Source organism: Carica papaya, chromosome 2 (genome assembly GCF_054855325.1).
Source record: "Carica papaya isolate Zhongbai chromosome 2, ASM5485532v1, whole genome shotgun sequence".
Classification (NCBI taxonomy): Eukaryota; Viridiplantae; Streptophyta; class Magnoliopsida; order Brassicales; family Caricaceae; genus Carica; species Carica papaya.
Genome location: NC_142310.1, coordinates 1,009,333 through 1,037,197, shown reverse-complemented (window position 1 = coordinate 1,037,197; position 27,865 = coordinate 1,009,333). Strand labels below are relative to the sequence as shown.

The following is a 27,865-nucleotide window of genomic DNA, read 5'->3' as shown; positions in this document are numbered from 1 at the left end:
ACTAGTGGGCTTAATTAATTAATTAATTAATTAAAATTTATTTCTAATATAAAATTCTACAAGTGTCTCGACACTTCTGTCTTACAATCAACATCAAATGTCACCAATAATAATCTCAAAAAATAGTGTGAACTTTTTATGGGGTCACATTAGAAAAAATCATACATTGCCATATAATCTTATATATAATATAAACATACATACATACATATATATATATATATATATGCACATATAGAGATTGCTATAATTAAGAATTTTTAAAATTAACGTAATAGAAAATTATGTTTTAATTATATATAATTCAATGAATATAAATACACTTATGGTATATAAGTAACATATTATTCAAATAATTAATATATATATATATGATTAGTATTGTTTTTATTTAATAATTTTATGAATGAATTATTTTGTGCTTATTAATTATGTGAAGTGGCGATTCAAAAACGTCAATATGAAACACGTTCCCCAATGTGATTGACAGTCACAGATCCGATTGAAAAAAATATTTTTTAAAATTAAAATTATTAAATTAGTTTTCAAATTTTAATATTTAATATTATTTAATTTTTATATTTAATTCATAAAATTTGATGGGTTTTCAATAATATTTTTTTAATTTATAATTAAATAATTTAATTAATTAATTATAGTGAATATAATGTTGTTAATATAATAATTATAGAGATAAAAAATAAAAAATAAAAAATAAAAAATATAGTTTACATGGAATGTAAATGTTCACATGAAGAACAAAACTATATATGGTTATATATATATATATATATATATATTTTATTTGCTGTAATTATTATATAAATTAATAAATAGAATATTAAGACAATATTCAATTAAATAACATTATTTATAATTATAAAAATTTAATATTTTTAAAGATTAATAAATTAAATATTATATTAATTGCCAAGTAAAATTAAATATGTTTATATTATTTATAATCTTTATAGGCTTACAGACTACCACTTAAAATTATTATTATTTTTTAAATATAAATGTTAAGCATTTATTGGGGATCAGAGTGGATTTATGACGTCATGTAACGACGAAGTTTGTGTTTGGAGGAAATAGGAAACTGTTTGGACTACACTGCAAAATCACAGCTTTATACAGTGAAAAGTTACTTTCTGTTTTCATCGTCTTCGTCACCTTCCCTAAACAGCGGGTAGTTACTGTATATGCTTCCTGCATATTTATATAGCCTTAACTGAAATGCCCGTAAACCACGACTCTCTATCTCTCTCTCTCTCCCTCTCTCTCTCTCTCTCTCTCTCTCTCTCTCTCTCTTTCTCTCTCTCTCTCTCTCTTCTTCTTGTTCTTATCAGTGGGTTTTTGCAGACACTTTCTGGGGTCTCTTTCTTAGCTGGATCTTTAATCTGAAGTCTTTCAGTTCGGTTCTCGAGAAACGCCAAGGTGAAAGAAAACAGGGGAAGGGAGATATTCTAAATCACTGTAGGTCTCTGACTTAAAAACGTAATTCATGTTTTTTTCATCTTTTATGTCTCTGTCTGCGTGTTTTTGTGTGAGGTTTTACATCTCTGTTCGCGTGTATTTCTATGCGCTTTCTGATTGGTTGCCGCGAAAACTGAGTCCTATTTTTTGTGTATCTTTTGGTTATCAATGGCGTAGTTTTTCGGCCGCCAAGAACGAATTTTTCTGCTTGTTTTTTCTCTCGTACTCTTTTCTCAGCAACCAAACAAAGCATGAATGGAAAATCCCATTTTGTAGAATTTTAAATTTAGTCCCTAGAGAACATGAGATCTTATACTCACTGGGTTTTCTTTTCGTTTTCTTTTTTGGTCTGTTTGGTTATATTCTATATTTTGGTGATGCCGATATTAACGTTTATTCAGATTAAATTTATGTATATATGTAAAAACCTTATGAACATATTTGGCAGCCATGTAGATTACCATTTTTAGAATATTTATTCAGATTTCTCTCTATTTTAAGCTAGCCTTTTTTTTAATACTATTTGACGTGATTAACTCAAATCGTTTTCTTCTCTTGTAATCTTTCAAGATTTAGGTGATTCAATTGAAAGAGAATCTGGGAAAACCAGTTAATCTCAGAAAAGATTTAAATCCATCTTATCAAGGTATGTATTCTATCCTTGGCCCTAATTTTTTTTTTTTTGCTGTAACTTGAGATTATGAATTAACTCATACAAAATTTGTGGGGGCGTATTGTTGGATTGGGTTTTGCAGGAAGGGACAATGAAGAACTCGGTATCTGACCAGAGCTTCTACATTGAGAGCGAAGAAGAAGATGAGGAGAAGGGTTTTGACGGTGAAGATGATGGAACTCAATCTGATTCTTCCGATTCTTCAGAGGAAAACCAACAGAATAACAGACCTAGTTCTTATACCACAGCTTGGCCTCAAAGTTACAGGTCCTCTATCTATATCTAGCTCCCTGTAGATGTCTATATACTACAATTGTGTATATGTTTATATATACAAATACCACACTGGGTATATTAATTATATATTTCCATCATCTCGTCCTCTTTGGTTGAAATTGGTTGTGCAATAGCCAAAATCCCAAAATTTTTTTTCTACTCTAGCTGCAGAAAGGGAATTCATATTTCTTTAATCAGTTTTCTAAGAAAAATTTCAAAGACGATTGATATAATTTTCTTTAGTGCTGTGTCTCCCATTCCATGTTTAAGAATCATGCTAGTATTCCCGGTACAACTCCACTATTGAATTCTTCTGTTGATTATGTTAGTAATGGTGGAGGTCTGTCTCTTGTGCAGGCCCCAACTAGTAGAAATATTTTGTTCACTTTCTAAACTGATCGGACATAGGGTGTCGATGTTATATAATAGCTCTTCAAGGAAGTTTCTACTTGCTTCCACCCAGATTTTGTAACGACAGTTTGTTGATAATTTTTCTGCCTTGTGGAGGTTTGAATGATAGACAGTCTAAAAAAACAGCAGTTTTGTACATTTAGTGGAGGAGGATGGTATGAAATTGGAAGCAAAATAGGAAAAATGTCATTTCTTGGAATAAATGGTTGATGCTGGTATCCTGCAGGATTTCTTCAGACAACAATTTTATGGTTGCTATACTTTTGTAAAAAGGTTAAGATGCTTATCATTTTTGTTCCTATTTCAGGCAGTCGATTGATCTGTACAGTAGTGTACCATCTCCAAGCATTGGTTTCCTGGGCACTCCTTCATTGTCAAGATTTGGCAGTTCTTTTCTTTCCTCATCGTTAACGAGAAGACATACTCCGGAGTCATTGTCTTCTATAACAAAGCCTCTGATACCAGCAACTGCAGATGAGAAACCACCACAGCACAGACGCAGTTCCCAATCTTTGCTTCCTCCTATTCCATCAAGGAGGGCTTCCATGAGGAAGGATGAGAAACTGTCAATGATCTCCCATGAACTCCCAATTTCTCGCAATAGCTCATTTGGTCAGGCTTTCTTAAATGGTTAGTTGCACACACTTGCTCATCAGCTCTATTTACTAGTCCGTGCTTAGCTCTACATTATGCATCATTCAGCAGCTACCCAATATATTTTGTACCTCCAGGTTAAATTCTCTTCAAAAGAATGTACCTAATCACTCTTTGAAGCTTTTTCTTAGCGTCTATAGATTCTCTTTCGAGAAAAATACCTTGAGTTAATTAGAGAATACCACTCTTACATTCTTGTCCCTCTTATGTGGATAGGTGTCCACCACGTATTCCAAGTTTCCTAGTGTGCTTGCTTTTCAAATTCTTCATATAGATTGCTTCATTATTGACAATTATTTAACTACAGTCCAATTTGTCAGTTTCCTGTTTCCTGCCACTTGCCAACCACAGATTACCACCACCATGTGTCATAATTTTATATCGACCCATCAGCTTCAAGAGGGCATTTCTGCCAATCATAGAATGCCAAATTTGCTTGCTTATCCTGGCTAAAAGGTCAAATTACATGAAGCACCTAGCACCATCATTGGTGGGCAAGCTTTGAATAGACTTCAGATTTTATATGCACCTCATGTTTCATATTTTCCTTGGTTTAACTAATGTTACTCACATGTAACAGTGCCTAGGTTTGATGATTACAGTATCATCTGTGATCTGCAAAAAAACCAAAATTGCTTTCAAAGGACAGAAATTCATAGCTTAATCAAGAAAGATAATATTTTTCTTAAAGATCTGCCTTACTGTCTTTGTTTGTGTGTTTGTTATGGATGAAAAAACAAACAATTCCTACATGTCCTGTGACCTATGCTGTTATATCGTATTCCCCTCTGCACATGGTGCACATGAAAGAATCAAGTAACTAGCAAGATTATTATGTGTATAGGAGATGTTTTGACTTGTAAATTAAATTACAGTTTAACATTAGTTTATCCAGAAACTACAAATTTTCAAAATTCTATTTTTAATCCGGATTTGTGCAGGAATGAATGTTTTATGTGGAGTTGGAATTCTTTCCACACCGTATGCTGCAAAGGAAGGAGGATGGATAGGTCTTCTGGTTTTATTGATGTTTGCAGTGCTTTCTTTTTACACTGGAATGCTCTTGCGTTACTGCCTGGATAGTGAGCCTGGTCTTGAGACTTACCCTGACATTGGCCAAGCTGCGTTTGGCACAACAGGCCGAATCATTGTCTCAGTAAGTCTATTTGATTAGTTTCTTTTTCTCTATGTCAAAAGTTTTTTCAAGCATTATTGATATTTGACTGTAACTTATCTCATTTCTGCTTTTGTTGTTTTTTGTATGCAGATAATACTCTACTTGGAACTATATGTAAGTACAGCTGGCTTTGTCTGAATGAGTATTTATTTAACTTTTTCTTGGAATCAACATAAAAATTTTTAGGAAGACGACATGAAAATCATAGGTTAGACTCCAGCAAGGCCCAGATATTTATTCCTTGGTCCTACATTTTGGATTAGTGTTGTCTTAGCCTTTTCCTTTTTTTGTTCCTGGTCCCCAAATGATGTGGCACAAAGTAAAGGGGGAGAGGCTTCTTGTCACACCTGTCCACCTTTCAATATTTTCCATTTGTCTATGGGCCGCATCAATTGAGTTAGTACATATTCATAAGCGTAGGTCCAACTTTGGTTCTGTATTTTTTTTTTGAAATATAAAGTATGAATTTTATTACTAACGGCACCAAGGAGGTGCTGCCCCATCTACAAACTTTACAAATCAATCAATGTATCAACGAATCATGCTAAATTCTCCATAAAGCTAGAGGATAACCCTATAACAAAAAACCAATTATTATAGGCAAAACAAACACTATCCCCATAAGAGATAGCGTGAATAATGTTTGTTTTGCCTAGTTGAATTCAGAACATAAGCTGAATGAATTGGAACCAGGGACATCATTCATCAGGTGGAGGCACCCTGACCTTAAGGCCTGATCAGGTTGCCTATATGTTCATGAGGGTGTCATTATTGTGGTACTTTCTGGTAGCATTAGCCACTAATAAAGAGGTATTTAATAACTGATAAAATTTTTAGAACTTTAATGTAAAACTAATTTGGATTCAATAATCACATGAAAATTCCTTATGTATTTTTAAGTTCAACACCTGTCCTCCAAGTAATGCGAAACGAGGTTCTATCCTAAACATCTCTATTATTAGCACTTTAGATCACTTGTGAAAAACTCTGATTGGTTGCAGGCTTGCTGTGTTGAATATATAATCTTGGAGAGTGATAACTTAACAGCATTATTTCCAAACGCGCACATAAGTTTGGGTGGATTTGAGTTAGACTCGCACCACTTATTTGCATTGATGACAACCCTTGCAGTTCTCCCAACTGTTTGGCTTCGAGACCTCAGCATTCTTAGTTACATCTCAGGTAAGTCACGTCGATTTTGGATTTTAATTATATGGGAGACAGAGGGAAGGAAGATTTTACTACAAACTACACTCCAATTGATACCTTTCTTTCTTTAGATGGACCTAGATTGTGCAATCTGCCTTTACGGAGATCCTACTTCTACTTACTCTTTGACTTGCTTCTTTTTCTTCCCAGCTGGTGGGGTAATTGCATCAATTTTGGTGGTCCTCTGCTTGTTCTGGGTTGGTGTAGTTGATCAAGTTGGTTTTCATAATAAAGGGACAATACTCAACCTCGCTACTTTTCCTGTGGCAATCGGTGCTTATGGATACTGTTATTCTGGACATGCTGTTTTTCCTAACATTTATACTTCAATGGAAAAACGAAGTCAATTCCCTGCAGTCCTCTTATTATGGTAAGCCGGAAATACCCATATATCTTCTCATTGAAAATCTAAATTTCTGAATATTTTAACCTATCAAAAGTGTATTTGATGCAGTTTTGGTATATGTACTCTTCTGTATGCTGGAGTTGCTGTTATGGGATATATGATGTTTGGAGAATCAACAGAATCTCAATATACACTTAACATGCCCCACAACTTAGTTGCTTCGAAGATTGCTGTTTGGACTACAGTATGTTGATTATTCATCCTTATAGTTCTCATCTTCAATCTTCTATTCACTTATTTTCATCGTACTGAACTTTCGAACCAACAGAGCTACAAGTTAAGCAAATTGTACTTGTTTACGAACAATGTTGTAATATTGAGTTTTATATCCCAATCAATATTCTTTGTTCTTATGCATATTGTTTGCCATTCTGCAGGTGGTTAATCCGTTTACCAAATATCCTTTTTCTCAATTTTATTTTCTTCCTTAGATGACGAAAAGAGAACAAAAGTTTTCTTTTTTGTTTGTCATTTTGCCGAAAAATTTTCTTTTTCGTTTGCATATCAGTATTTTTATTGAATTAAATTCTCATACGTGATATATCTTACATATTAAAAAAGAAGTTCCCTAACACGAAACCACATATGCGTTAACCCTTTCTCCGGTGGCATTGAGTCTTGAGGAATTGATTCCTTCACGCCATCGAAAGTCTCACATTTATGCTGTGGGTATCAGAACAATGCTCGTGATCTCTACTTTGCTAGTAGGCCTTGCTATCCCTTTCTTCGGTAAGTCTCTTTTTAGTATATAATTTAATGACAGCGCTTTCATCACATAGTTGATTGCTTAACTTGAGATCCTACTATTACGAATCATCTTACCAATCAGAAGACTAGCGTCTGATTATTTGGGAATTGATTTTCCTGTTTAATATTTTTACTTATTGTGACTATCGTCTATAAATTTTCTCGTTGCAGGCCTGCTGTTGTCATTGATTGGATCTTTACTCACCATGTTCGTTGTAAGTTGTTTCTTTAACTTCCTCATAATTCTTACATCTTCTGCCATGGCATTTGATTCAAAAGAACATTTCCAGCTTAATCTTTTCTCTATTGTGTCTTTGGCAGACCTTCATACTTCCATGTGTTTGTTTCCTGAGCATCCTGAGGGCAAAAATAACACATCTTCAGGTATAGCTGCACACACCCGTGCTCACTGACTAAGTTTCTTGTATAATTTAAAATTTTGAGATCGATTCTCATTTGCACTTGATTCCTCAGAAAGAAAAAATCTCTTTCTTTTTTTTTTTTTGTTTGGCAGGTTATAGTCTGTACTTTAATTATCATCATAGGGTTGATATCGTCAGCGATTGGCACGTATTCGTCCATGTCGAAGATCATTGAGAGTTTGAGGAACTGAATTTGATTCATTTTGTAGACTAGTCTGGCATCGTCAGTTCCAATTTTGAGTCAATTTTTGGATTGATGGAATCTTTGTTTTCCTTCATTTTTTGAGAACATTATTTTTGTTGGTACCCTGCCTGAAACATACAAGCTGGCCTTTACTCTTATCTGCTCTCGTATATATACACATCAACAATGGCATTTGGTAATCATATTCTTGCTATTGACAATTGAGGTACCATATTTTTACAGTGCATCAAGGATGAACATATATGATACAACTTTGATAGAATTCAAATTGAAACTTGTGTTGTACTAAATAATCCTTTTGTAGATTGCCAAATTATTAGTCTCTTGAACCCGTTAGGAGCATGCGAGTCAGATGATATAACACCATGCAACGACGAGAGTAAATGACTTTATTTCGAGTTTTTACTCCCACCCGTATCTCAAAAAAGATTTTTTTAATTTCTTATTGAATTATTTTTTGTAAAATTAAAAATACTGCAAGAAACAAAATGGTCAAGTCTAATATTTAGTGACTAATATAAACATGACTTGATTTGTAGATACCATCAATATTTGGATTTATGCCACCAGAGCAGACTACTAGGGGTCTAATTTTAGTAAGTCATCTCATCAAAGCACATGGAAGTGAAGAAAATATCAAGCTTATATAGGCATATCTCCCAGTGGCTGTAGCTAAGGCAATTGCAAGCTTACCCATTTTCTCTACGCAGGAGAAAGATGGATTTGCACCCTTTCCTGCAGTTCAAATGGCATCAATGACTCAACAGCAGGTCAATCCATTTGGTGGTCCTTATCAGCCAAGTTACCAACAGCCATTGTAGCAGCAACATTTAATGATGAACCCAACAAATCCTTTTGGCAATACAAGTTTTGGGTCATTTCCGGTTATTCTTCATGCTCGTCAACAGGCAAATAATCAATTTGGGAGTACAGAGCTTCTGTAATTTATATGTTTGAACATTTGTGAGTGGCTTTCTTTGTATTTTAGAGATGAGTGAAGTAGTATGAGCTCACGCATGAGGGATAAAATGGAAATGGTTTATCTCTCGTGCGTGAGCTCATACTACTTTACTCATTTTCAAAATACAAAGAAAGCCACTCACAAATATTCAAACACCGCAAATTACAGAAGCCCTGTACTCTTGAATGGATTGTTTGCTTGTTGATGAGCATGAGAATTAACCAGAAATGGGACGAAACCTGTATTGCTAAAAGGATTTGTTGGGTTCATCGGTAAATGTTGCTGCTGTAATGGCTGTTGGTAACTTGGCTGATAAGGACCACCAAATGTATTGACCTGCTGTTGAGTTATTGGTGCCATTTGAACTGCAAGAAGGGGGTGCAAATCAATCCATCGGACCCAGCAAACGGATCTTGCACCTCAAAATCACAAGCAATCACAAGCTTATGGAAGTGAATGGAATTTAATGCCCAGGTCTTCACAGGTACTTGCTGAGTTGAAAAGCTGCTATTTTGCAACAGTGAAACAATATCTCCTACTATCCCTTCACAGTCCATTTGCCAAACAGTTTGGTTTTCTTTACCTGTAGCTTTCTTATGCACGCAATTAGAGACCTTACTGTCTCTTCCTAGATCCAAAGATTGGTTAAGCAACAGAAAACTCAAAGAGCACACCCAGACCCTTGCATCACATTTGAGTTATGCAGCTATTACTATGGATCATCTGTGGCATTATCATAATTTCATTATGTTCTCTGATGTTGTTTTAAACTTGTAGGAATTATTGTCAGTATTCAGAGACTATTATCAAGAGCTCTGCAGCACTGGCTCACTACAGCAACATGACCCAAAACGGGTATAATCCATATACTGTGTCCCATCTCTATCCAAAATAGAGATTATCTAACGGTTTTATTCAGATCTCAGACACACAGTATCCATCCATGATTAGACACAAATTACAATTGGAAGCAATCCAGCTAAAATTAATGGAAAAGTTCTTTATACAACCTTGTTGATTCAAAAGATGAGTAGGTATTTTGTTACCATTTATAGTGATTCTCAAGCTCCGCCCGAAACTTTGCTGAACTCAATATGCTAGGCACATCCTTCAGTTGCACGAAATCTCTTCGAGTCGAAGTTCAAACTACAGACTCAACCAATTTGTTTGGTAAAATGAATTGGATTACAGGATAATTTGTAATCTCTATATATGAAATCTCTTCCTCGGGTGTGAAATCATTCTTCATATGAAAAATTTCCCAAATCTCTTCCAGACTTTTTCCCGCCATCAATCATGCGATGTGCTTGCAAAGCTGATCCAGCAGTGATTTCACATCCAGGTAATTAGCCACCTTAACCAATTAGAAAAATGTTTCTTCATCCTTCTGAAAGAGCTTGTTGCAAAACCCCTAGATTCCCATTCCTTTAGACTATTTAAACCTAGCTCAACTTCGTTTGAATGCTCCTTGAACCACTCGACCTCACCGACGGCAATGGAATAAGGCCGTCGCTGTATCCATCCTCCACCATCAGTTTTATGGTTCTCGCCTGAAACGCCAAAGATTCTTCCACCTCGAATACCTCATTGTCTGATGTCAACAGCTTCAAAATCTTTTTTCTGGCCTGGAGTCAAAGAAAACGATGATGATGAATGATTTCATTGTTGATGAAATTATATAATTATTAACTTCTCGAATGTGTCAAAAGTATATAGATCAGATGACATAACACTCTATTATATGAAGAATAAACTATTCGAATTCGAGTTTTATTTCCACCCATGTCTCGAAAAGGAGAAAAAGAAGCTTCTTCAATGCATTACTGAATTGTTTTTTTTTGGGCAAATTAAAAATGCTACAAGAAACAAAATGGTCAAATTGAATATTTGGTGACTAAAAAATGTGGGTAATAGAATTTGATTTAAACTTCAATTCCCCAAAATATTAATAAGAAGGATTAAAATTTTGAATAAAAAACATTACATATTTTAATTTATTATAGAGACAAGTAGAATAGATAAGAAGATGGTGTTATATGCTTCTTAAATAGTGATTTAGTTTTGTATGAAGACACATATATATATGTGAGTAAAGTAACTTTTTATAAACACTACAAAACAGTTTAATATTGTATGATGTGACAGTATGTAATTATCAAATAACACAAAGAAAAAGACAACACAGTAAATGATTCTACCTAACAAACATGGAAAAAAGTATTCCAGTTGCTAATATGGAAACAAAAAATTATACCATAAGAGTATAAAAATAACAATATATACGTAGCTTCGTGTTGGCTTTATGTACTGAGCATAGATTACATGACCATGAGATTCTGGTGGAACCCAAAACATTAGAGGAATCATGCTTTTATACCATTAGTTGGAGTAAACTCTCTCTTCTCAAGAAATATAGAGGATTAGGATTCAAGTTTACACGTGAAATACATATAGCTTTAGTTACAAAGTTAGCATGCCAATTCTAGGTACATCAGATAAATTACAAGCCAGAATACTTCAGTCTAAGTATGTAAAGCAAACACTTTACAATTTGGAATGCATTAGACTCTCGAACTCTATAATTTGGAAGAGTTTAATGGAGGTCAGACCTTTTCTATCATAAAGATTGTACAAGATTATAGTCAAAAGCAAATCAATTAGCATATGACTTGATCTGTGGACACTATCAATATCAATATTGATGCCACCAGAGCAGATTGCTAAAGAGTCTAATTTTCATCAAAACATATGGAAGTGAATGGAATATTAAACTTATATAGACAAATTTCCCATTGGTTGTAGCTAAAGCAATCACAAGCTTACCCATTTTCCTACACAGGACAAAGATTGATGACATTTAAGTTTTATTCAGATCTCAGGCACATCGTATCATCATCCCTTGGACACAATTTACAACTGTAAGAAATCTCGCAGCAAGTCAATGGAGAAGTTCTTTAGACAACCTTGTTCCTGATTCAAAAGATGAGTATGCTTTTTGTTACCAGTTATATATTAGTATCTACTTGTATTTTCACTATGAACTAATTGGAAGAACAATTTAACGTTAGATTAAAACTGGTAAATGTTGGAATTTTGATTTTCTTTTTTTCAGAAAGAAATATTATATACGCAAATTGCTTATTTCGGAAATAAAAGAATAATCCCGATGAATAGGAAAACTAAAACTAATTTTAATCGGAATCCTGATAGAAATCGGTTTCCTAATTTGTTAATCTTCTTCTTCTTCTTCTTCGTTTAGGAATCGACAAAACAATCTCTATATATATTCTGCACCTCTACACAAATAACTCCCATCAACAAAAACAACGTAGTGAAATTTCTACTTGAGGATAAATAAGCATCTAACAATGTCGTCATTACCTTCATCGTCATCGTCGTCTTCGACCCCGGCTGAGAAAAAGATCTTAACGCTGTTGACATCAGACAACCAGGTAATCGAGGTGGAAGAATCTTTAGCGATTCAGGCGAAAACCATAAAACTTATGGTGGAGGACGGGTACGGCGACGGCGTGATTCCGTTGCCGGCGGTGAAATCGAAGGTGCTAGTTTTGGCAATCGAGTGGTTCAAGGAGCATTCGCAAGAAGATACAGCGAGCTGCTGCAAGATTCCGAAGTGGAGAGATAGGAGGAGAGGCGAGGGTTTGATTAGTCTCAAGGAATGGGAAGCTAGGTTTTGTTACGAGGTGTTTCGGAAGGATGAAGAAACGTTTTTCGAATTGGTTAGGGCGGCTGATTACCTGGAGGCTGAGTCACTGCTGGATCAGCTCTGCAAGCACATCGCATCATTGATGAAGGGGAGAAGTACGGAGCAGATTCGGAAAATTTTCCATATCAAGAACGATTTCACGCCCGAGGAAGAAGCAGCAGTTCGCGCGGAGAACGCTTGGGCTTTTACTCCTGATGATTCCGATTAAATTTCTTGTGTATTTTACTTTATGTAATTTTCGAGTGATTTAATTTTTGTAATTAAATATTTTTTAATTATATTTATGCCTTTTAATTAATAGATTTAGAAAATTCGTACTTAAAATTTTAAAAATTATTTTAATTAATATAACTTTGTTATCTTTAATTATATTAATTAATTATTAATGACATAATAATATGGTAATAATTACAGTGATTAAGTTAAATTAAGTAACCAAATTTTTTATATTTTTAAATATAAAAATAATTTGTAAACGAAAAAATTAGAGTGAATTAAGATTAAAATTTTTAATTTTTTAAAATAAAAAAAAAAACACCTGAAGAAGGTCTGAACATCGGAGCCCACAACAGGCCTAGGGCCCTGTTCAATTCCTCATCATCATCCTCGTATAGTTCCAGCATACTCCCTAATTCCTCTGCAACAGATTCTTTGACTCGAAAATGTCGGAAACTGTGAGCTTGTCTCTATCTGTAAGATCTTTGAGGCCACGAAGCTTTTCAGTTGACTGTTCTACAGTCGTACCTCCTATAAGAGCCTCGTTTTCAACCTGGACAACAGATTCTTTCCCGAAAAAATCCCTGCGTTTTCCCGGGAAAATTTCCGTGATTGGCGTGAACCCGAGGGTCCTCAACGCTGGCAACGAAGAAGGGTCCTGGCTGGAGCTCGATGACTCGCCTGTGTCTGTCGAGCTCCAGCCCATTTGCAGCGAAGCCCAGTTCGATCAGGTCATTGCTGAGGCACAGCAGCTTGACGAACCAGTAGTCGTGCTTTGGTTAGTTTTTTTTCTTTTTTTCTTTTTTTAATCTGGTTTTGTTTGAGACGTGTTTTGATTCGATTTTTGGTTGTTTCTTGGATCTGGGTTGTTGGTTGGCCGCTGAGAAAACAATGGAATCTAAAGAAAAGTATGAACTTGCTTGGTGGTATTTGATGTTTTGGACTTCTGATGAATGTGAAATTTATATGTAAAACTGTAATGCTAAAGGAAAAAAAAAAATCATTTAAATTATTCTCAAATTGTTTTTGGCACAAGTGATTGTTTCTGGTTTAGGTGAAATTACAAATTTCATTTCATTTGTTTCGAACAGGTGGAAATTGGGGATTAATAAGTGTGAATAGCCTTCCTTCTTGTATTTACTCTGTTTAATTGCAGCTATATAATCACTGAAATTTCTGTATTTCATTATTAGTAGTTGATTTTAGAAATATTGTTTTGTTCTTGTTCAGATTTTGAACAGATGTACTTTTCATGGAGTATATTTTCTTCATGAAGATTTATCATTTTGGGTTAGTGAAGTAAAGCTATATGAATGTGTAGGATGGCAAACTGGTGCAGAAAATGTATATATTTAAAACCAAAATTGGAAAAGTTGGCTGCTGAATACCATCCAAGGTGAGCTTTTTCTTCTCCGATGACATGAAGTGATCACTCAATCTTAAAGTTAACTGTTGGGAGAAGTTGCTCTGTTGTTTCTTGAGCATTTATTGTCATTCCCACTATGGTAAACCTGCAGATTCCGCTAATAAAATTTAAGTATGCTGCCGCAAGAATAAGAATCTCAAAAGCCTTTGGCATACAATATTTCATTTGATTTTTTTTAGCAGTACCTTATTTCTCAACAGAGGAACATAAGATTTTCTCTCATATGCAGTACCAAAGATGAAAAAAGTGTATTTGAAGTAGTTGAGCATATTAGGCAGTTAGCAACTCTGCTTGCTTACCAGTAAAGAAATGTCCAGTTTGGTTGAATAATTTTAGACTACTTTCCATTTGTATTAATGTTCTTCAGTGAGATAACTTTTACGATTTAGCAAGCCACCTTGGTGACTTAATTAATAAACATTCTTTGTGCTCTTGTTTGTTTAGATTGCCGTTTTATTGTGTTAATGTCAACAATGTTCCACACAAGCTCGTTGCTCGTGCTGGAGTTACTGTAAGTCTCTTGTACCTTTACATGGATTGTACTCCCTGTGGTTTGTAATCCACGGGTCTTTTATATAGTTTGTATTTATGGATTTTACACGTCATCCAATGAAACTGTGCCTGCAACTTCGTAATGAAAATTTAGGATAATTTTCTTATTAAGAATAAGAGGATTAAATCTAGGTATCACAATTAGTATTTCTAAGATATCAGGTGGAAGAACAGGATTTCTTAAGCATCACACTTAAGATTTGATTGTATCATATAATCACAAAGCTTAAGTTGCTATAAGTTCTTCTAATGATCATATTCTGTTGAAAGAGATTATGATGCTAATTTATAGAGTCAAGTTCAATCCTAATCTAATTAGTACTAGAAACCTTAAAAAGGAACTTACAAAGAACTTAAAGCACAACTAAATCCTCGCAATACTAGAAAGATAAATATCACGAATCGATAATAATCATAAACTGAAGTCTGAAGCGAAGGTGCTCCATCACAGAACGGGTTATTTATAAAAAGGTAATAGCTTGTACCTTAATGCTAGTATCTTTAGCACAACTTGGTTTATCTTATTCTCCCCTCATTTAGAAAAATCTCTATTATCTGCCTATTGACAATTAGTATCATGCTGTTCAAAGATGTATTTGCACAAATGATTGAGAAATCTTTGCATTTTTCACACTGGCATTTCCCTTTTACTAAAAGATTTTCTTGCTGGATGATGACTCATAATATATGATTGAATTGATTATGCCCATCTATGATTATTTTCAAGTCTAGAGAATATTTATCCGGCTTTCAGAAATAAGGTAGGATATGTAGAATATGATTGTCAACGAGACTAGGGAGTCCATGGGAATCAGAGTTAAACTTGTCCGTCAACAAGTTTGTAGGCATGACTGCTTCTGGTATCTTCAATGGGTCCATCTCAAGGGATGATCAAGATGTATATGGAATGTGCTTTGTGTACTTTGTTCAAATTGTCATCCTCTTCTCTGATGAAGATGATGCAGGTAACCTTGCAAGTCCTTCTGTGCATCGAGAACACCCCTTGGTGACTTATCTCTCTCCCTGTATGTGCGTCATGTTTGTATGTATTCTGTAAAGGGACTACGTGGATGGAGTATAGAGAATGTGCTGTCCATAGGAAACTGAGAATGGTGAAAATTACTGCTCTATCTTGGATCAAGCATTCACAAAGACTTGAAAGATTGATGGTTTTAATATACTAATTTCAGCAAATTGTTATGGACGAAACAGTATTCTTTGAATTGTGTGTGATTGTAGATTACCAGCCAAACCGTTAGGAAATGATGGACAGTTATAAGGAAACCTATTCCTTATGGCAGAGATTTCTGGGAAGTTCTGAAACAACATTTCCCAAATTGATCATTATCAAAGAGAGGGTCCTCGAATCAGCATGTTGCAATAAAATGAAAAGGAAAGAAAAAGAGAGATAGGGGTTGATTTACTGAAGGGTGGAGGAGACACTAGTTGAGTATAGATTGGAAGGTTTACATAATAGGTACTTTTATGCATTATTTATTAGGTGCAGAGTAAATCAATGGGTTACTCTTGAAAAAAAAGTCAGTGGGTTTAATTAAGTTTCCGGATATTTTATTAGGTTCAGCTTTCTTCACAGTTCTCAATCCCTGACATGTATTTTAAAAAAGCTCTTTCTTGAAGCTTTATCAGTCTCACCGTGAGGCACATGTTGCTGTAATTTTCAGGGAAGAACATCAAATCCTTATTTTTGAGATATTCATAAGTAGATTATGGATTAAAGTGACCAGGCCAGAGTTAAATAAGTGTCACAGTTGTGGAATTAAACTCATGAAATTATGGCCAAATTTGGTTTTTTTCGCTAACCCCAGGTGTGTGGTCGGTTCTGAACTTCTGATTGAATTATATTATTCCACATTCATCAAAGAACTTATATCTGTCAGAGAGATAACTGATTAGCTTGCCTGTCTTTAAGCGCTACTAGCTCGATGATGCAGCTTATATCTTGCATGCCTAAAGTGACATTTCTGTTAATGATCAGCATCTTAGATATGTCAAATAATACACCTTTTGAATAAAAAAGTTAAAAACAATTGGCTCTATCATAAAGAATGCTTAATGTTTCCTTATTTTGACTATGGACCATACTGGTGAGAAGTTAATTTTGATCTTATATATTCAGTTTTATTTTGCTTTAGTGATATATCTGGAATGATGACTGAAGCTAATCGTACCTTCTCATGTATTTGAACGGGTTCAACTACATAACTATGCAGAAAATGCCAACTATACAGGTGAGTTTCATTTACATCGTAAGGTGGTAATTGTTTACATTGTAAGAAGGCTGACTTTAGTTTCGATGTAATCTTTAGTCATCCTTGAGTTGCTCAAGCGAGAAATTGGATTAGCAGCAGGTTTCTTCGGAATAGCTCATTTATTGAACAATCTCGAGATTTAATGGGTGGATTTATAGCATAAGTTCAGTTTGATGACAGCCCTAACTATGAGTTCTTTCTCATGGATAAGTATATCTTTCACTTAATTTGGCAGCTGTGGAAAGATGGCAAGAAACAGGCTGAGGTGATCGGAGGCCACAAAGCACATTTAGTCGTTAACGAGGTCCGACAAATGATTGAGAACGAGTCTACCATGTAAGAAAGATTTCCGAGTTTTCATCTTTTTTCAATCATCTTCTTTCATTTTCACTAACTCGGAAGAAAATTTTACCTTATCAAGTTACATCAGTAAAATTCCTACTGAAGTCGATTTTCAAAGTCATACTCCTATATGAATATCATCGGGAGTCTATAGAAAGAATAAAAATTTTCTTTTTCTTTTGTTCCTTACTAATTTATATACGAAGTTATTTGTGTATTGTATTAGATCAGTTGTATCAGTTTCGTACTTTTTGTCGAAAATCTAAACGCATATGAAGATGAATACTTGTGCATATAAGAACATATACAATTTACTAATGAAATGGTTTCAATCAAGGATTTTGGATTGACGAGTGAAGCCAATTCAACGAGTTCTGATGAAGATTTTTCGTGTGACAAGAAACTTTCGATTCAAATTGAATATTAACATAATCATTTGTAATTTAACCAATATAACTTTGTAATCCGGAATTGTCGTTAAAAAATATTTGTACTTTGATTTATAATAATTCTGTAACTTGAGATTACGGCAAAAAAGAATGTAAAAAAAAAAATTCACCATGTTTAAGTTTTTGAAATTATTATTGTTTTTTTAATATAAAGTTAAAATTGCTCGTGGTAACAAAAGTAATTTAATAAATTATTATTTAAAAATTTCTTAAATAATAAAAAAAATTCCAAAAATTAGTATCATTACTTACTTTAGAAAGTATTTTTCTTCTACAAATAGTTATAATTTCCTTTTTAAAATCATTATTACATTATAATAAATATAATTTATTATATAATCAATTAATTAATTACATTAACTTGACAAGAAAATAAATTTATTGACTACAATAGGATATAATCGAAATTAAAAATAAATTCCTTAATTATTTTGGAAATTTCACATCTTAAAAGAGGAATTTCAAAGAGTAAAATTGGAAATTATGTAAAAGAAAAAAATAAAATAAAAAATCACATCTAGAATTTTCCATCTATGTCCCTCTAGTCTCTCCGCAACTAACGTTCTCATGCATTGTAAATCTCGATCATCACCGTCCATTTTCAATCAAACGTTTCACATCGTCTGATCATCTCCCTCCTCGGTCCCACTGCCTTTTTTTTTTTTTTTTGAAATTTCAATTTTGTTTTCTCTTTCCATTTCTCTGAAAAGGAAAATAAAAAATAAAAAAATAAATAAGAAGTGACCGTTTTGAAGAATCGCAGAACTTCACGCGATCTCAACCTCCATGTTTGCTGCTTTATATTCTTTTTTCTTCGAATTGTTCTAAATTCTCTCCTTCCATTCTCGATCTTCCCTCCTCCTGTCTTTTTTCCCCTTTGATTGTCTTCAGAAATTAAGCACAGAGAAATTAATTAATAAATAAGCAACTTACAATGATTGCAAAAACCTTGTCATCAACCCTCAAATCTGGCACTGTAAGTAACACGACGCCGTTTTTAGTTATCCTCAACTGTCCCCGTGCAATATGATTGATTCGTATTTGTCTTCTTGGATTTCTGTCGTTGTTCTTGATTTTCAATTTTGAGGGGGTTTTTTTTTTAATGTTTCTGTGTTCTCGGTTTCAGTATCGGGAAGTTTGATTTTGCGCTTTTGAGGTGTTGATGCGGGGATATATGTGAAGAGGTAAGGGATTTTGGGATTTTCTTTTAATATTTTTGGAGATATATATTGATGATTGAATTTTGATAATCAGTTATGTTTTGTTTGGTTGTTGAGAAATGTAGTGGGGAAAGCAAAAAATAATTAAAAATTTGGGTCCCAATTATGATTAACACTCATGAATTTGTTTTAAACAGCTTAGAAAGTGTAGAATATGTAAAATATTATTTCTTTTTCAGTCATCCTTCTGAATGGCTTTTGGTTAATTTAATGTCTTCAGAATTTTTAATAAGTGGGTTCATGGTTTTGTTTTTTTATTGTTTCCAAGTTATCTGCATCCTGCTGTTGAATTATGACTAGTGTTTGGATTATTGTGTTTATCTTCGGTTTGCTATGTTCTGTTAACTCCTGATTGATATATGTTGTCATGGTTGTATTAGAGCCTTGGAGATGGTTAATGGAAGTAACATGGATATGTTGCCAACTACTGGAAGTGGTCTCCAGAGTTCCCATGGGGATTTGCAAGAGAGCTTGCAGAGGGAGCTTGAATTAATACTGCAAGAGCAACGCAATCAACAAATTAATCAACAGATTCTTGGTCGAGAAAGGGATCTTAGCATGTACAGGAGTGGCAGTGCACCTCCCACAGTTGAGGGATCATTAAGTGCTGTGGGCAGTCTGTTTATGAACTCTGACTTTAATGACTTGAATAGTCTTAGTAATAGTGATAACAATCAATTTTTGTCAGAAGATGAGATACGCTCACACCCAGCATATCTTTCCTATTATTATTCTCATGAACACGTGAATCCAAGGTTACCTCCACCTTTGCTGTCAAAAGAGGACTGGCGTGTTGCACAAAGGTTTCAGGCAGGAGGGTCTTCTTTTAGCAGTCTTGAGGACTGGAGGAAGAAGAAGGTGGATGGTGCTGATAGCTCATCACTCTTTGTGATGCAGCCTGGACTCTCTGTGCAACAAGCAGAGAATGATCTAATGGAAATGAGGAATGCTAGTACAAACAATCTTTCCAGAAATATGTCAATCGAATGGCTTGGTAGAGGCTCAGATGATTCTGTTGGATTATCTGGTACTGGTCTAGGTCCAAGGAGGAAGAGTTTTGCTGACATTGTTCAGGTAATTGATATGGGTCATGCATTTTATATCATCTGTATGGATTTGGCTTTATGTTGTATAGTTAGTGGCCATATTTGAGTTGCCCTTGTATGCTTTAGCAAATCAGCATCTTGTGATCTCATTAGATGCAGTTTCTAAGATTAAGTCTCTAATACCTACACTAATATGAGCATGTAATCTTAGGGAGGAGTGGATCGAAATGCATCCTTACCAGGCCACCCTTCACGCCCTTCGAGTTGTAACTCATTTCGTGATATGGTGGATACAACTGTTGTATCTGATTTCCACTCAGCTGGGTTATGTAATGGATTGCAGGCTGTAGAGACATTGCACTTTGGAGCTGCTCCCCCTGCGTGGATGGGAGTTCAGGGCCATGCCCCAACTGATTCTCACTCATTGGCATCTGCTGTAGGTTCATCATTGTCAAGGAGTACAACCCCTGAACCACAGCTAGTTGGGAGATCTCTTGGTCCTGGTCTTCCTCCTGTGGGAAGCAGAGTTGTAGCTACTGAAAAGAAAAATGCTATTGGCTCTAGTGTTCAAAATGGTCAGTCTGCTGGTGCAACTGAACTTGCTGAAATTGCAGCCTCGTTGTCTGGCTTGGCCTTGTCAAAAACTAGACAAGTAAATGAAAATTGTCTTGTACAGTCAAAGCTTCAAATGAATCTTGACAGTCAATGTGATCTTATATCAAGTATGCCCAATGATAAAAAATGCAGTCTCCAGCAAATCATAGAGAATTCTTGTTCTGAGAATCTCCCATATTCGACCAAGTATGGTGGATTATTGAGGAAAAATGGAATGGTAGCGAACCTCAGTGCTTCTGTAATGGGTTCCAATGGACAAATTAATATTCCAAAGAGAACTTCCTCCTTTGCGAATCTGTACTCAAGAACAAATTCTTCAGGCCTTGGAAGCTTTGAGGGATCTAGTGTTCATAATCAAAATGCAAATTTTGCTAGTATGGACTTTACCGAGCATGTACCTGGTACTTGTTCTCTCAATCAAAAGTTGAACTCAAGTATTAAGAATAATCTTGATGCAGTTTATTTCTGTTTTCTCTTTCTCTCTCTCCCTCCCTAGGCATTCCTGCAGAGATATTTTGGATGACATTGTTTTTTTATATTAGGTACAACTTCAACTGTTAGTGGAGATGGGCAAAGTTTGAACAGATTGGTAAATCAATTAGGTTCTGATGTTCATTCTCCAGTTACAGACCCACGCTATATTCAACACTTGCAAAGAACTTCTAACTATGCAACACGTGGTCCAAGTGATCCTTCTTTTATTAGGAACCATGTTGGAAGTTCACATGGAGACTTGGATGGCCTTCAAAAAATGTATCTTGAGGCATTGCTAGCTCAACATAATCAACAGTATGATCTGCCTCGTTTAGGTAAATCTGGTGGTCTGAATCATGCGTACTATGGGAATCCATCGTATGGTCTTGGTATGCCATTTCCAGGGAACCCCATGGCAAATTCTGTTCTTCCTTCTCTTGGTTCTGGAAGATTTAAGAATGACCGAGTCCCTCGATTTCCTTCAATGATGAGAAGTCAAATGGGAGGATCCCCAGGGCCATGGCAATCAGAGGTTGGCAATGCTGTGGATGGTAGGTATATGTCTTCGTTATTAGATGAGTTCAAGAACAATAAAGCTCGATCTTTTGAACTTTCAGACATTGCTGATCATGTTGTTGAATTCAGGTATGCCCATAAAGCCATCTTTAGTGTTTTTGTCGACTAATGTATTAAATAGGCTACTAAGCATGTTATTTCCTGTTTCATTATGCAGTACGGATCAGTATGGAAGTCGCTTCATTCAGCAGAAACTGGAAACTGCCACTGTGGAAGAAAAAAACTTGATATTTCCTGAGATTATTCCTCATGCTCGGACTTTGATGACAGATGTTTTCGGGAATTATGTTATACAGAAAGTATATGCTCATAGTTTGAAATACCCATCCACGTGCTATATGATCAATCTTTAATCAAACTTTTTGCTTCATTTGCAGTTTTTTGAGTATGGAATGGAAAATCAAAGAAGAGAACTAGCCAGCCAACTTATTGGTCATGTTTTGCCTCTGAGTCTTCAAATGTATGGTTGCAGAGTAATTCAGAAGGTGCTTTCCTTAGCTTCTATTGTCTCAATCTTTTCTTGCTTAATGATATTTGTCTTGTGGTTTCTCTTCATACCACTTCTCTATAAATTGATATATCCTCCAAAATGTAATCTGATATGATCTGCTGCCTTAATTTCTCTATTGTTATTGCCACTGAACCCCTCGTATAGGTATTTTTGACTGGCTTTTGGCAGTTACCATTTCACTATTTCATAGGCTTTGTTTCAACAGCTAAATATCTTTAAGCTCTGCCATGGGTTATTCATAATTCTGCTAATTTTCTAGCTTTTTGGAGACCCCTGCAAACATAACCTTTGATGTATAACTAATGCCAGCTTCAGGAGGAAACTAAGAGAACACTAACATAAAAGAGAAGAGCGTAAAATGAGTTTTTTTTCTCTTCATTACCATAAAAGAGGAAATATAAAGAGAATATTAAGGGACCAAAATCAGTACAGGATATCTTGCAGCTAATTTTGGTCCAAGATATATTGCAGCAACCTAAAACCAACTCCCCCAAAAAGAGAAGAAGAAGAAGAAGAAGAAGAAGAAGAAGAAGAAGAAAGGAAAAGGAAAATCAGTACAATATGGCATTTTAACAGAGACCATGAGCTTCACTCAAAGAGAAGCCTAAAAAGCCAAGAAGGCTAATTTGTTCCATGTTGACAAAGGGGACAAAAATCAGTCTTTTAAAACTTTAGCATTTCTGTCAACATCCACAACATATAATATCTTGTCTTATTATTTTCTAATTCTTGTTCCTACCAAAATCATGCGAAGAGAGAGCGTAAAGATTTCAAGAAATAGACAAACTCAACTGTTAAAAAATCTCATAAAGCCTATCCCCATAGTCTACAAGTTACACTGTAGTGGAGATAGAGGTGGCTATGAGACTCAGAAATATGATAACAGATGACAAACATATTAGTAGATAGTGCACGATTGGGACTGTAAACCTGAAGCAGGTCAATAGTGTCAATACGGTTCAGAATTGCAGTGCAAATGAGAATCTTAAATTTAAGAAGAGTTGTCAGCTTCCAAAAAGCATTTGGAAAGATATTGCTTTGGTTTCTGGCAGTCCAACTTAAGAGGAATTTTCACCTTCCAAAAAGCCTTTGGAAAGTATCGCTCTGGTAATTGATCTGGGGAATAAGGTAATAAAATGAATGTATAAGTTTAGATCCCAGAAGAATCCAGAGTTCACATTCTTCTTTCATGTCTAGGAGCAATTTGAAAATGTTTGAGGAGATTAAACAAGGGCATCAAGCCATCACTTTCCCTGTCATTAAGGTTTGTTAAAAGGAACTAATTCCAGTAGCTGTGGCCATCAGAATGAAACGAGAAATCTGTGAGAAGGGTCACGGCTTCTGATAGGCTATTAAAGTTGAGGGAAGCGGCTAGATAAAGAAGAATTACACTAACAAGAATATGTTTACTAGACTATTTCTTCTCTGTTTTCTTATTTCTCTCCAATCTGTTAAAGGTCTAAATCATTCCTTCTTTTATGTAGTAGCTCAACTATTTTGGATGCAGGCATAAGAAGATTTCCTGTTTTTAGTTTAATATGGAAGAGATTGATTTGGAACCTGAAGTATCAATATGACCTCTTTAAGCAGAGAGAGTTGCAGAAACATGCATATTACTTTGTGTGATAAGGACTTGACTTCATACCGGTCATGGGCTGTATTTCAACACTCTTTAGATCCCCTATGTATACAAACCCCATTAGCTTTGGACTGATAGGGACCAGTTTTTGGAATGCTCATGTTGAGAGATTACCTAAAAGAAAGGGTTTCCATTTTATTTCTTCGAGAACTGTTCAGGTCTAGGGATTATATGGAAGAAAACACATGGAATATGGGGATGGTTATCATATAAGTTAAAATGAAATGTCTGTTTACTTGTGTCGTGTTCTGTATACTAGAAGCTTCTAATGCTCTAAGCATTTTTTTAAAAAAAATAAAAGTGTAGAAGTTTGTATTGATTAATGGTGCCAAGGGGGCAACGCCCATGTACAAAAGATTTGCAAGTTGGTTAGCATATCCTAATGCTCAAAACATTGACACAGGCATTGGAGGTTGTGGATGTGAATCAGCAGACCCAAATGGTGGCAGAGCTTGATGGTGCAGTGATGAAATGTGTTCGTGATCAGAATGGTAATCATGTCATCCAGAAGTGTATAGAGTGTGTCCCACAAGATCGGATCCAATTTATTATCTCAGCTTTCTACGGGCAAGTTGTTTCTTTATCCACACACCCTTATGGCTGCCGTGTCATTCAGGTTAGAAATTCGAGGTAGTTATGCAATTTTTTTTTAATTTTTCTTTTTTATAGACGGTAGCTTTCTAATTGCTGTCATTTTTTTTTTAACGTCATCAGAGGGTCCTGGAACATTGTCATGATATAAGCACCCAACAAATAATTATGGATGAAATCATGCAATCTGTTTGCACTCTGGCGCAAGATCAATATGGGAATTATGTTATTCAGGTAGTATATTTTTCTAGATTTGGTCCGCGATATCTGATGTTTTACCAAAAATATTGATTGCATTCCATTCCATTACAATTTATTAAACTTTGTTCATCTTTATGTGATGGGTTTCTGTATGATGATGAGTATTTCATGAATATCGTTAAGAGAACTGTCATTTACCATGCCAGTTTGGACAGAAGGTGGAATCCAAGGGACCAGAAATGGTTCAAAAGAAAATTATCGTCTATATTGGATTTCTAGCAATTTGGTAATTGGATACGCATAGTATATTAGCTTAACATCATCATATCTTTATGTTGTTGTGCAACTCTTATTTTTATTTTGTTGTTTTTCCCCTCTCTTTTTTCTTTCGTTTCTAATGCTTTCTCTGAAATAGATATTTATTTTTCTGTTATGTCCATTGAACCTATGCTGTTCTTTTACTGTTAATAGCTGTAATTAGATTTTTTTATTGTCTTATGACATATGGCTTGAGAAAGTACCAAAAGGAGTACAAGTGAAACACATAATTCTTTTTCCAAAGAAAAAAATTATCTGCTTGGCTAGTTGTCTTTTTGGCTGCTCAATGGCCAAGAGTCACGTGGCTGGTCGAGGAAAGTTCTGTTCGTCCACAGCCAACAAAGGCAAGATCTGGTTGTGCAACCAGCTGAGCCAAGTTCTATGTGTGGAATGCTCGACCTATCAGGGCCGTCTTTTTCACACAGCCAATTGGTAGACTTTTGTCCCATGACCATCCGCCCTAACTCCATGGTTTGGTGGTGTTACAACCAGCAACTTTGAAGTATGGTTGTGTTACTGATTGAACCAAGGCCTGATGCCAAGGCTTGGTTGCATCACCAGCCTGTGGTCAGGCCAAGATAACCTGATTATTGGCCAAGGCCAGATCTGGCATGGTGACCAATTGGATTTGTTCAACAGAGTCCATAACATCACTGGCTGGTGGCTATCTGGCCATGAACTCTTGTGGGCTAGTGGCAGATTGCTCACAGCAGAAGATGCAATTACTGAAGATGGATACTGAATACAGTTGTGGTTAAAATTAATTCAGGTTATTTTGGTCTTTCTGCAAAGTAACATGTTGCATCTTTAAAAAAGTGTGTTTGTATGGGGTTCAGATTCAAGCAAAAGCATCCTGGAGAGTTGAACATTCAGTAGTATACACGTTTGCTTCTGTTGCTTTTATTTGCAGGCTTCCGTTTTCTAGTTTTATGGTTTTCTTAATCAATTTTCTGAATGATTTTTGGTTGTGCATATATGCAACTTTTTATGTCTCTACAACCTTGTGGAAGCTCTGCTGCAAACATGCCCTGCCATCCATATATATGTATGTGTCTATGCATGCTTAACATAATTGGTAATCCCTCCCTGATGTTTATCCATTTGCTGCTGTGTAGCATGTGCTAGAACATGGTAAACCACATGAGCGTTCTGCAATCATTTGCAAGCTTGCAGGACAAATTGTAAAGATGAGTCAGCAGAAGTTTGCTTCTAATGTTGTTGAGAAGTGCTTAACTTTCGGTGGCCCTGAGGAGCGCCAACTTTTGGTGAAAGAGATGCTTGGTTCTACGGATGAAAATGAACCTTTGCAGGTTTATTCTGCTCTTTTCTTTATTATATTAGATAAATTACTTTACAATATTTTATTAAACGTTATCTAGATAAACGCCACATGATTATTGTTTTCACTCGTCTTCTTGCATATTTGGCTTCTTGAGGTTTCTGATGAGTGTTAAATCAAAAGAGAAAGGATTCTGATTACTATCACTCTAGTTGAGTGTTATTATTGTTAGATTTATGTTAAATCTATTGTTTCTTAGAAATGGATGTATGTATCTTGTATTGTGTATTTATCATCTTCTACAGTTTAATAAGCTCTACATTTTTGAATAGGAGATGGCATTAGTCAAATAGAAAAAGTTATGATAATAAAGACTTAATATACAATGCACAGTTAAAATACAAATGAGTAATGAACAGAAATCTCTAAATGCAGGCAATGATGAAAGATGCATTTGGAAATTATGTTGTGCAAAAGGTTCTTGAAACATGTGACGATCAAAGTCTGGAGTTGATTCTTTCTCGAATCAAGGTTCACTTAACTGCCTTGAAGAGGTATACTTACGGTAAACATATTGTTTCTCGAGTCGAAAAGCTTATCACAACTGGAGGTAAAGAACCATTGTTGAAACTTTCGCTTCTTGTTTGGTTGTTAGCATAAGGGCTCACAAACTGTAACTTTTGGTTTGCAGAACGGCGCATTGGATTGTCATCCTCCTCACAATCTGCTTGATCCATTAAGTCTTGAACAAGAAGGTGGCACCTTTTTCATTGCCTTTGCCGGTAGACTGCAAAAATAAAGGGCATAGCTTTTGTACAGCTAACAAGGATGTCAAGTCATCCTAAGACATTACTTTATGCAAATATTAGTAGTTGTAAATAAGTACACGGAACTAGCAAGCAGAGAAATAAGATGTTTTTTTCTTGTTGATTTGTATATGCATCAAATTACTGTAAGTTGATTGAGAACTTTACCAGGAGGTTATGTCAGGCAGACGAGATCAGAGAGCTGAGTTATCTTAATTGTAATTTTAAATATTTGCCTTCTGGGAAAGTATGTGTATATATATACGCACATACACGAACCAGTCCTACAATCTGTAAAGCATAATATAGAAACATGTTAGTAACTGAGACATAGTATACATATATATGGAATAGGAATCTTCAATGTTAAAAAAGTTATGTATATGTGTAAATATTTTGTAAATTACCTACAGTATCAAATAAGGTAAAATTTGTAGTATCACTTGTTTAACTTGTATTTGATATCTTAATTTCTGCCTTTAACATTATTATTATTATTATTACACGCTGATTTTTAATATTTAAATATATAAATCTTGTAATCAAGTAATTTATACTTTTTAAAAGAAAAACTTTAGATTTTGCGAATCTCTTTGTGTAATTCATATTAAATTTTATTGAATGACCTTTCTATTTACGGGTTTTGAGTTTGGTAGTTTTTAATGTTGAATTTGTATAAGTTGCAAACTGTAAATTAAGATGAAACTTGAGAAGAAAATTTTTGAACTCTTACGCGTCCAATAATTGAAAAAAATTGTTATCTTTCTTTCTCTTCTTTTATGAATGCCGAGATTACTCTGTTTTAAGTTCATTTACGACCGTAATTTAGATAAATTTATTAATGCATATAGAACTAGTGTTCTCAAAACACAACTAAGAAAACATGAAACTATTATATAAAACAATTATTATCATATAATAAATCTTACCCTGCACATTATTTGGCACGTTAAATTTTATGATCTGATTCTTTGTTGAGATTTTTAGTGA

General features: G+C 34.8%; 3 protein-coding genes and 1 pseudogene across 13 annotated transcripts; all 4 read left to right on the top strand.

Moving 5' to 3' along the window:
* The first annotated feature begins 1,125 nt into the window (after nucleotides 1–1,125).
* Nucleotides 1,126–7,856, top strand: LOC110814561 (amino acid transporter AVT1C). Of its 4 annotated transcripts, XM_088212465.1 has the most exons (15): nucleotides 1,126–1,242; nucleotides 1,363–1,476; nucleotides 2,047–2,122; nucleotides 2,232–2,416; nucleotides 3,144–3,466; nucleotides 4,432–4,646; nucleotides 4,758–4,781; nucleotides 5,669–5,849; nucleotides 6,027–6,246; nucleotides 6,331–6,466; nucleotides 6,660–6,683; nucleotides 6,870–7,011; nucleotides 7,201–7,244; nucleotides 7,351–7,413; nucleotides 7,544–7,856. In XM_088212465.1, exons 4-15 carry the CDS (start codon nucleotides 2,241–2,243, stop codon nucleotides 7,640–7,642), a joined length of 1,647 nt encoding a protein of 548 aa, XP_088068591.1. In that variant the 5' UTR covers nucleotides 1,126–1,242; nucleotides 1,363–1,476; nucleotides 2,047–2,122; nucleotides 2,232–2,240; the 3' UTR covers nucleotides 7,643–7,856. The 4 variants fall into 4 exon arrangements, with proteins under 4 accessions (XP_088068591.1, XP_088068590.1, XP_088068593.1 ...); XM_088212464.1 differs by lacking the exon at nucleotides 1,126–1,242 and having other exon boundaries at nucleotides 1,268–1,476; XM_088212467.1 differs by lacking the exon at nucleotides 1,126–1,242 and having other exon boundaries at nucleotides 1,268–1,480.
* Nucleotides 7,857–11,805: 3,949 nt separating this feature from the next.
* LOC148268648 (SKP1-like protein 11 pseudogene) lies at nucleotides 11,806–12,622 on the top strand (annotated as a pseudogene).
* Nucleotides 12,623–12,877: 255 nt separating this feature from the next.
* On the top strand, nucleotides 12,878–17,375 carry WCRKC2 (WCRKC thioredoxin 2). Of its 6 annotated transcripts, none has more exons than XR_015816767.1 (5): nucleotides 12,878–13,338; nucleotides 13,882–13,956; nucleotides 14,431–14,497; nucleotides 16,676–16,787; nucleotides 17,044–17,375. XR_015816767.1 is itself a non-coding variant. In XM_022042190.2 (5 exons), exons 1-5 carry the CDS (start codon nucleotides 13,007–13,009, stop codon nucleotides 16,899–16,901), a joined length of 528 nt encoding a protein of 175 aa, XP_021897882.2. In that variant the 5' UTR covers nucleotides 12,878–13,006; the 3' UTR covers nucleotides 16,902–17,375. The 6 variants fall into 6 exon arrangements, 4 of the variants coding, with proteins under 4 accessions (XP_021897882.2, XP_021897881.2, XP_088068589.1 ...); XR_015816766.1 differs by having other exon boundaries at nucleotides 16,866–17,375; XM_022042190.2 differs by having other exon boundaries at nucleotides 16,770–16,787; nucleotides 16,866–17,375.
* Nucleotides 17,376–18,325: 950 nt separating this feature from the next.
* PUM4 (pumilio 4) lies at nucleotides 18,326–27,091 on the top strand. 3 transcript variants are annotated; one of them, XM_088212461.1, is made up of 12 exons: nucleotides 18,326–18,575; nucleotides 18,726–18,783; nucleotides 19,200–19,893; nucleotides 20,209–20,881; nucleotides 21,023–21,599; nucleotides 21,688–21,829; nucleotides 21,908–22,015; nucleotides 24,084–24,296; nucleotides 24,395–24,505; nucleotides 25,906–26,100; nucleotides 26,505–26,679; nucleotides 26,761–27,091. In XM_088212461.1, the coding sequence occupies exons 3-12, from the start codon at nucleotides 19,210–19,212 to the stop codon at nucleotides 26,799–26,801; spliced, it is 2,919 nt and encodes a 972-aa protein (XP_088068587.1). In that variant the 5' UTR covers nucleotides 18,326–18,575; nucleotides 18,726–18,783; nucleotides 19,200–19,209; the 3' UTR covers nucleotides 26,802–27,091. The 3 variants fall into 3 exon arrangements, with proteins under 3 accessions (XP_088068587.1, XP_021897852.2, XP_088068586.1); XM_022042160.2 differs by having other exon boundaries at nucleotides 20,077–20,881; XM_088212460.1 differs by lacking the exon at nucleotides 18,726–18,783 and having other exon boundaries at nucleotides 20,077–20,881.
* Nucleotides 27,092–27,865: the final 774 nt, after the last annotated feature.

Bases quoted from the DNA above. Each gene is read 5' to 3' on its own strand.
- LOC110814561 (XM_088212465.1), top strand. From the start codon at position 2,241: ATGAAGAACTCGGTATCTGACCAGAGCTTCTACATTGAGAGCGAAGAA. The intron at 4,782-5,668 runs GTAAGTACAGCT...GATTGGTTGCAG, and splicing joins TACTCTACTTGGAACTATAT to GCTTGCTGTGTTGAATATAT. The intron at 6,684-6,869 runs CCTTTTTCTCAA...GAAACCACATAT, and splicing joins TTAATCCGTTTACCAAATAT to GCGTTAACCCTTTCTCCGGT.
- WCRKC2 (XM_022042188.2), top strand. From the start codon at position 13,007: ATGTCGGAAACTGTGAGCTTGTCTCTATCTGTAAGATCTTTGAGGCCA. The intron at 13,339-13,881 runs GTTAGTTTTTTT...ATGAATGTGTAG, and splicing joins GAACCAGTAGTCGTGCTTTG to GATGGCAAACTGGTGCAGAA. The intron at 13,957-14,430 runs GTGAGCTTTTTC...TTGTTTGTTTAG, and splicing joins GCTGCTGAATACCATCCAAG to ATTGCCGTTTTATTGTGTTA.
- PUM4 (XM_088212460.1), top strand. From the start codon at position 19,210: ATGGTTAATGGAAGTAACATGGATATGTTGCCAACTACTGGAAGTGGT. The intron at 20,882-21,022 runs GTACTTGTTCTC...TTTTTATATTAG, and splicing joins CTTTACCGAGCATGTACCTG to GTACAACTTCAACTGTTAGT. The intron at 21,830-21,907 runs GTATATGCTCAT...CTTCATTTGCAG, and splicing joins GGAATTATGTTATACAGAAA to TTTTTTGAGTATGGAATGGA.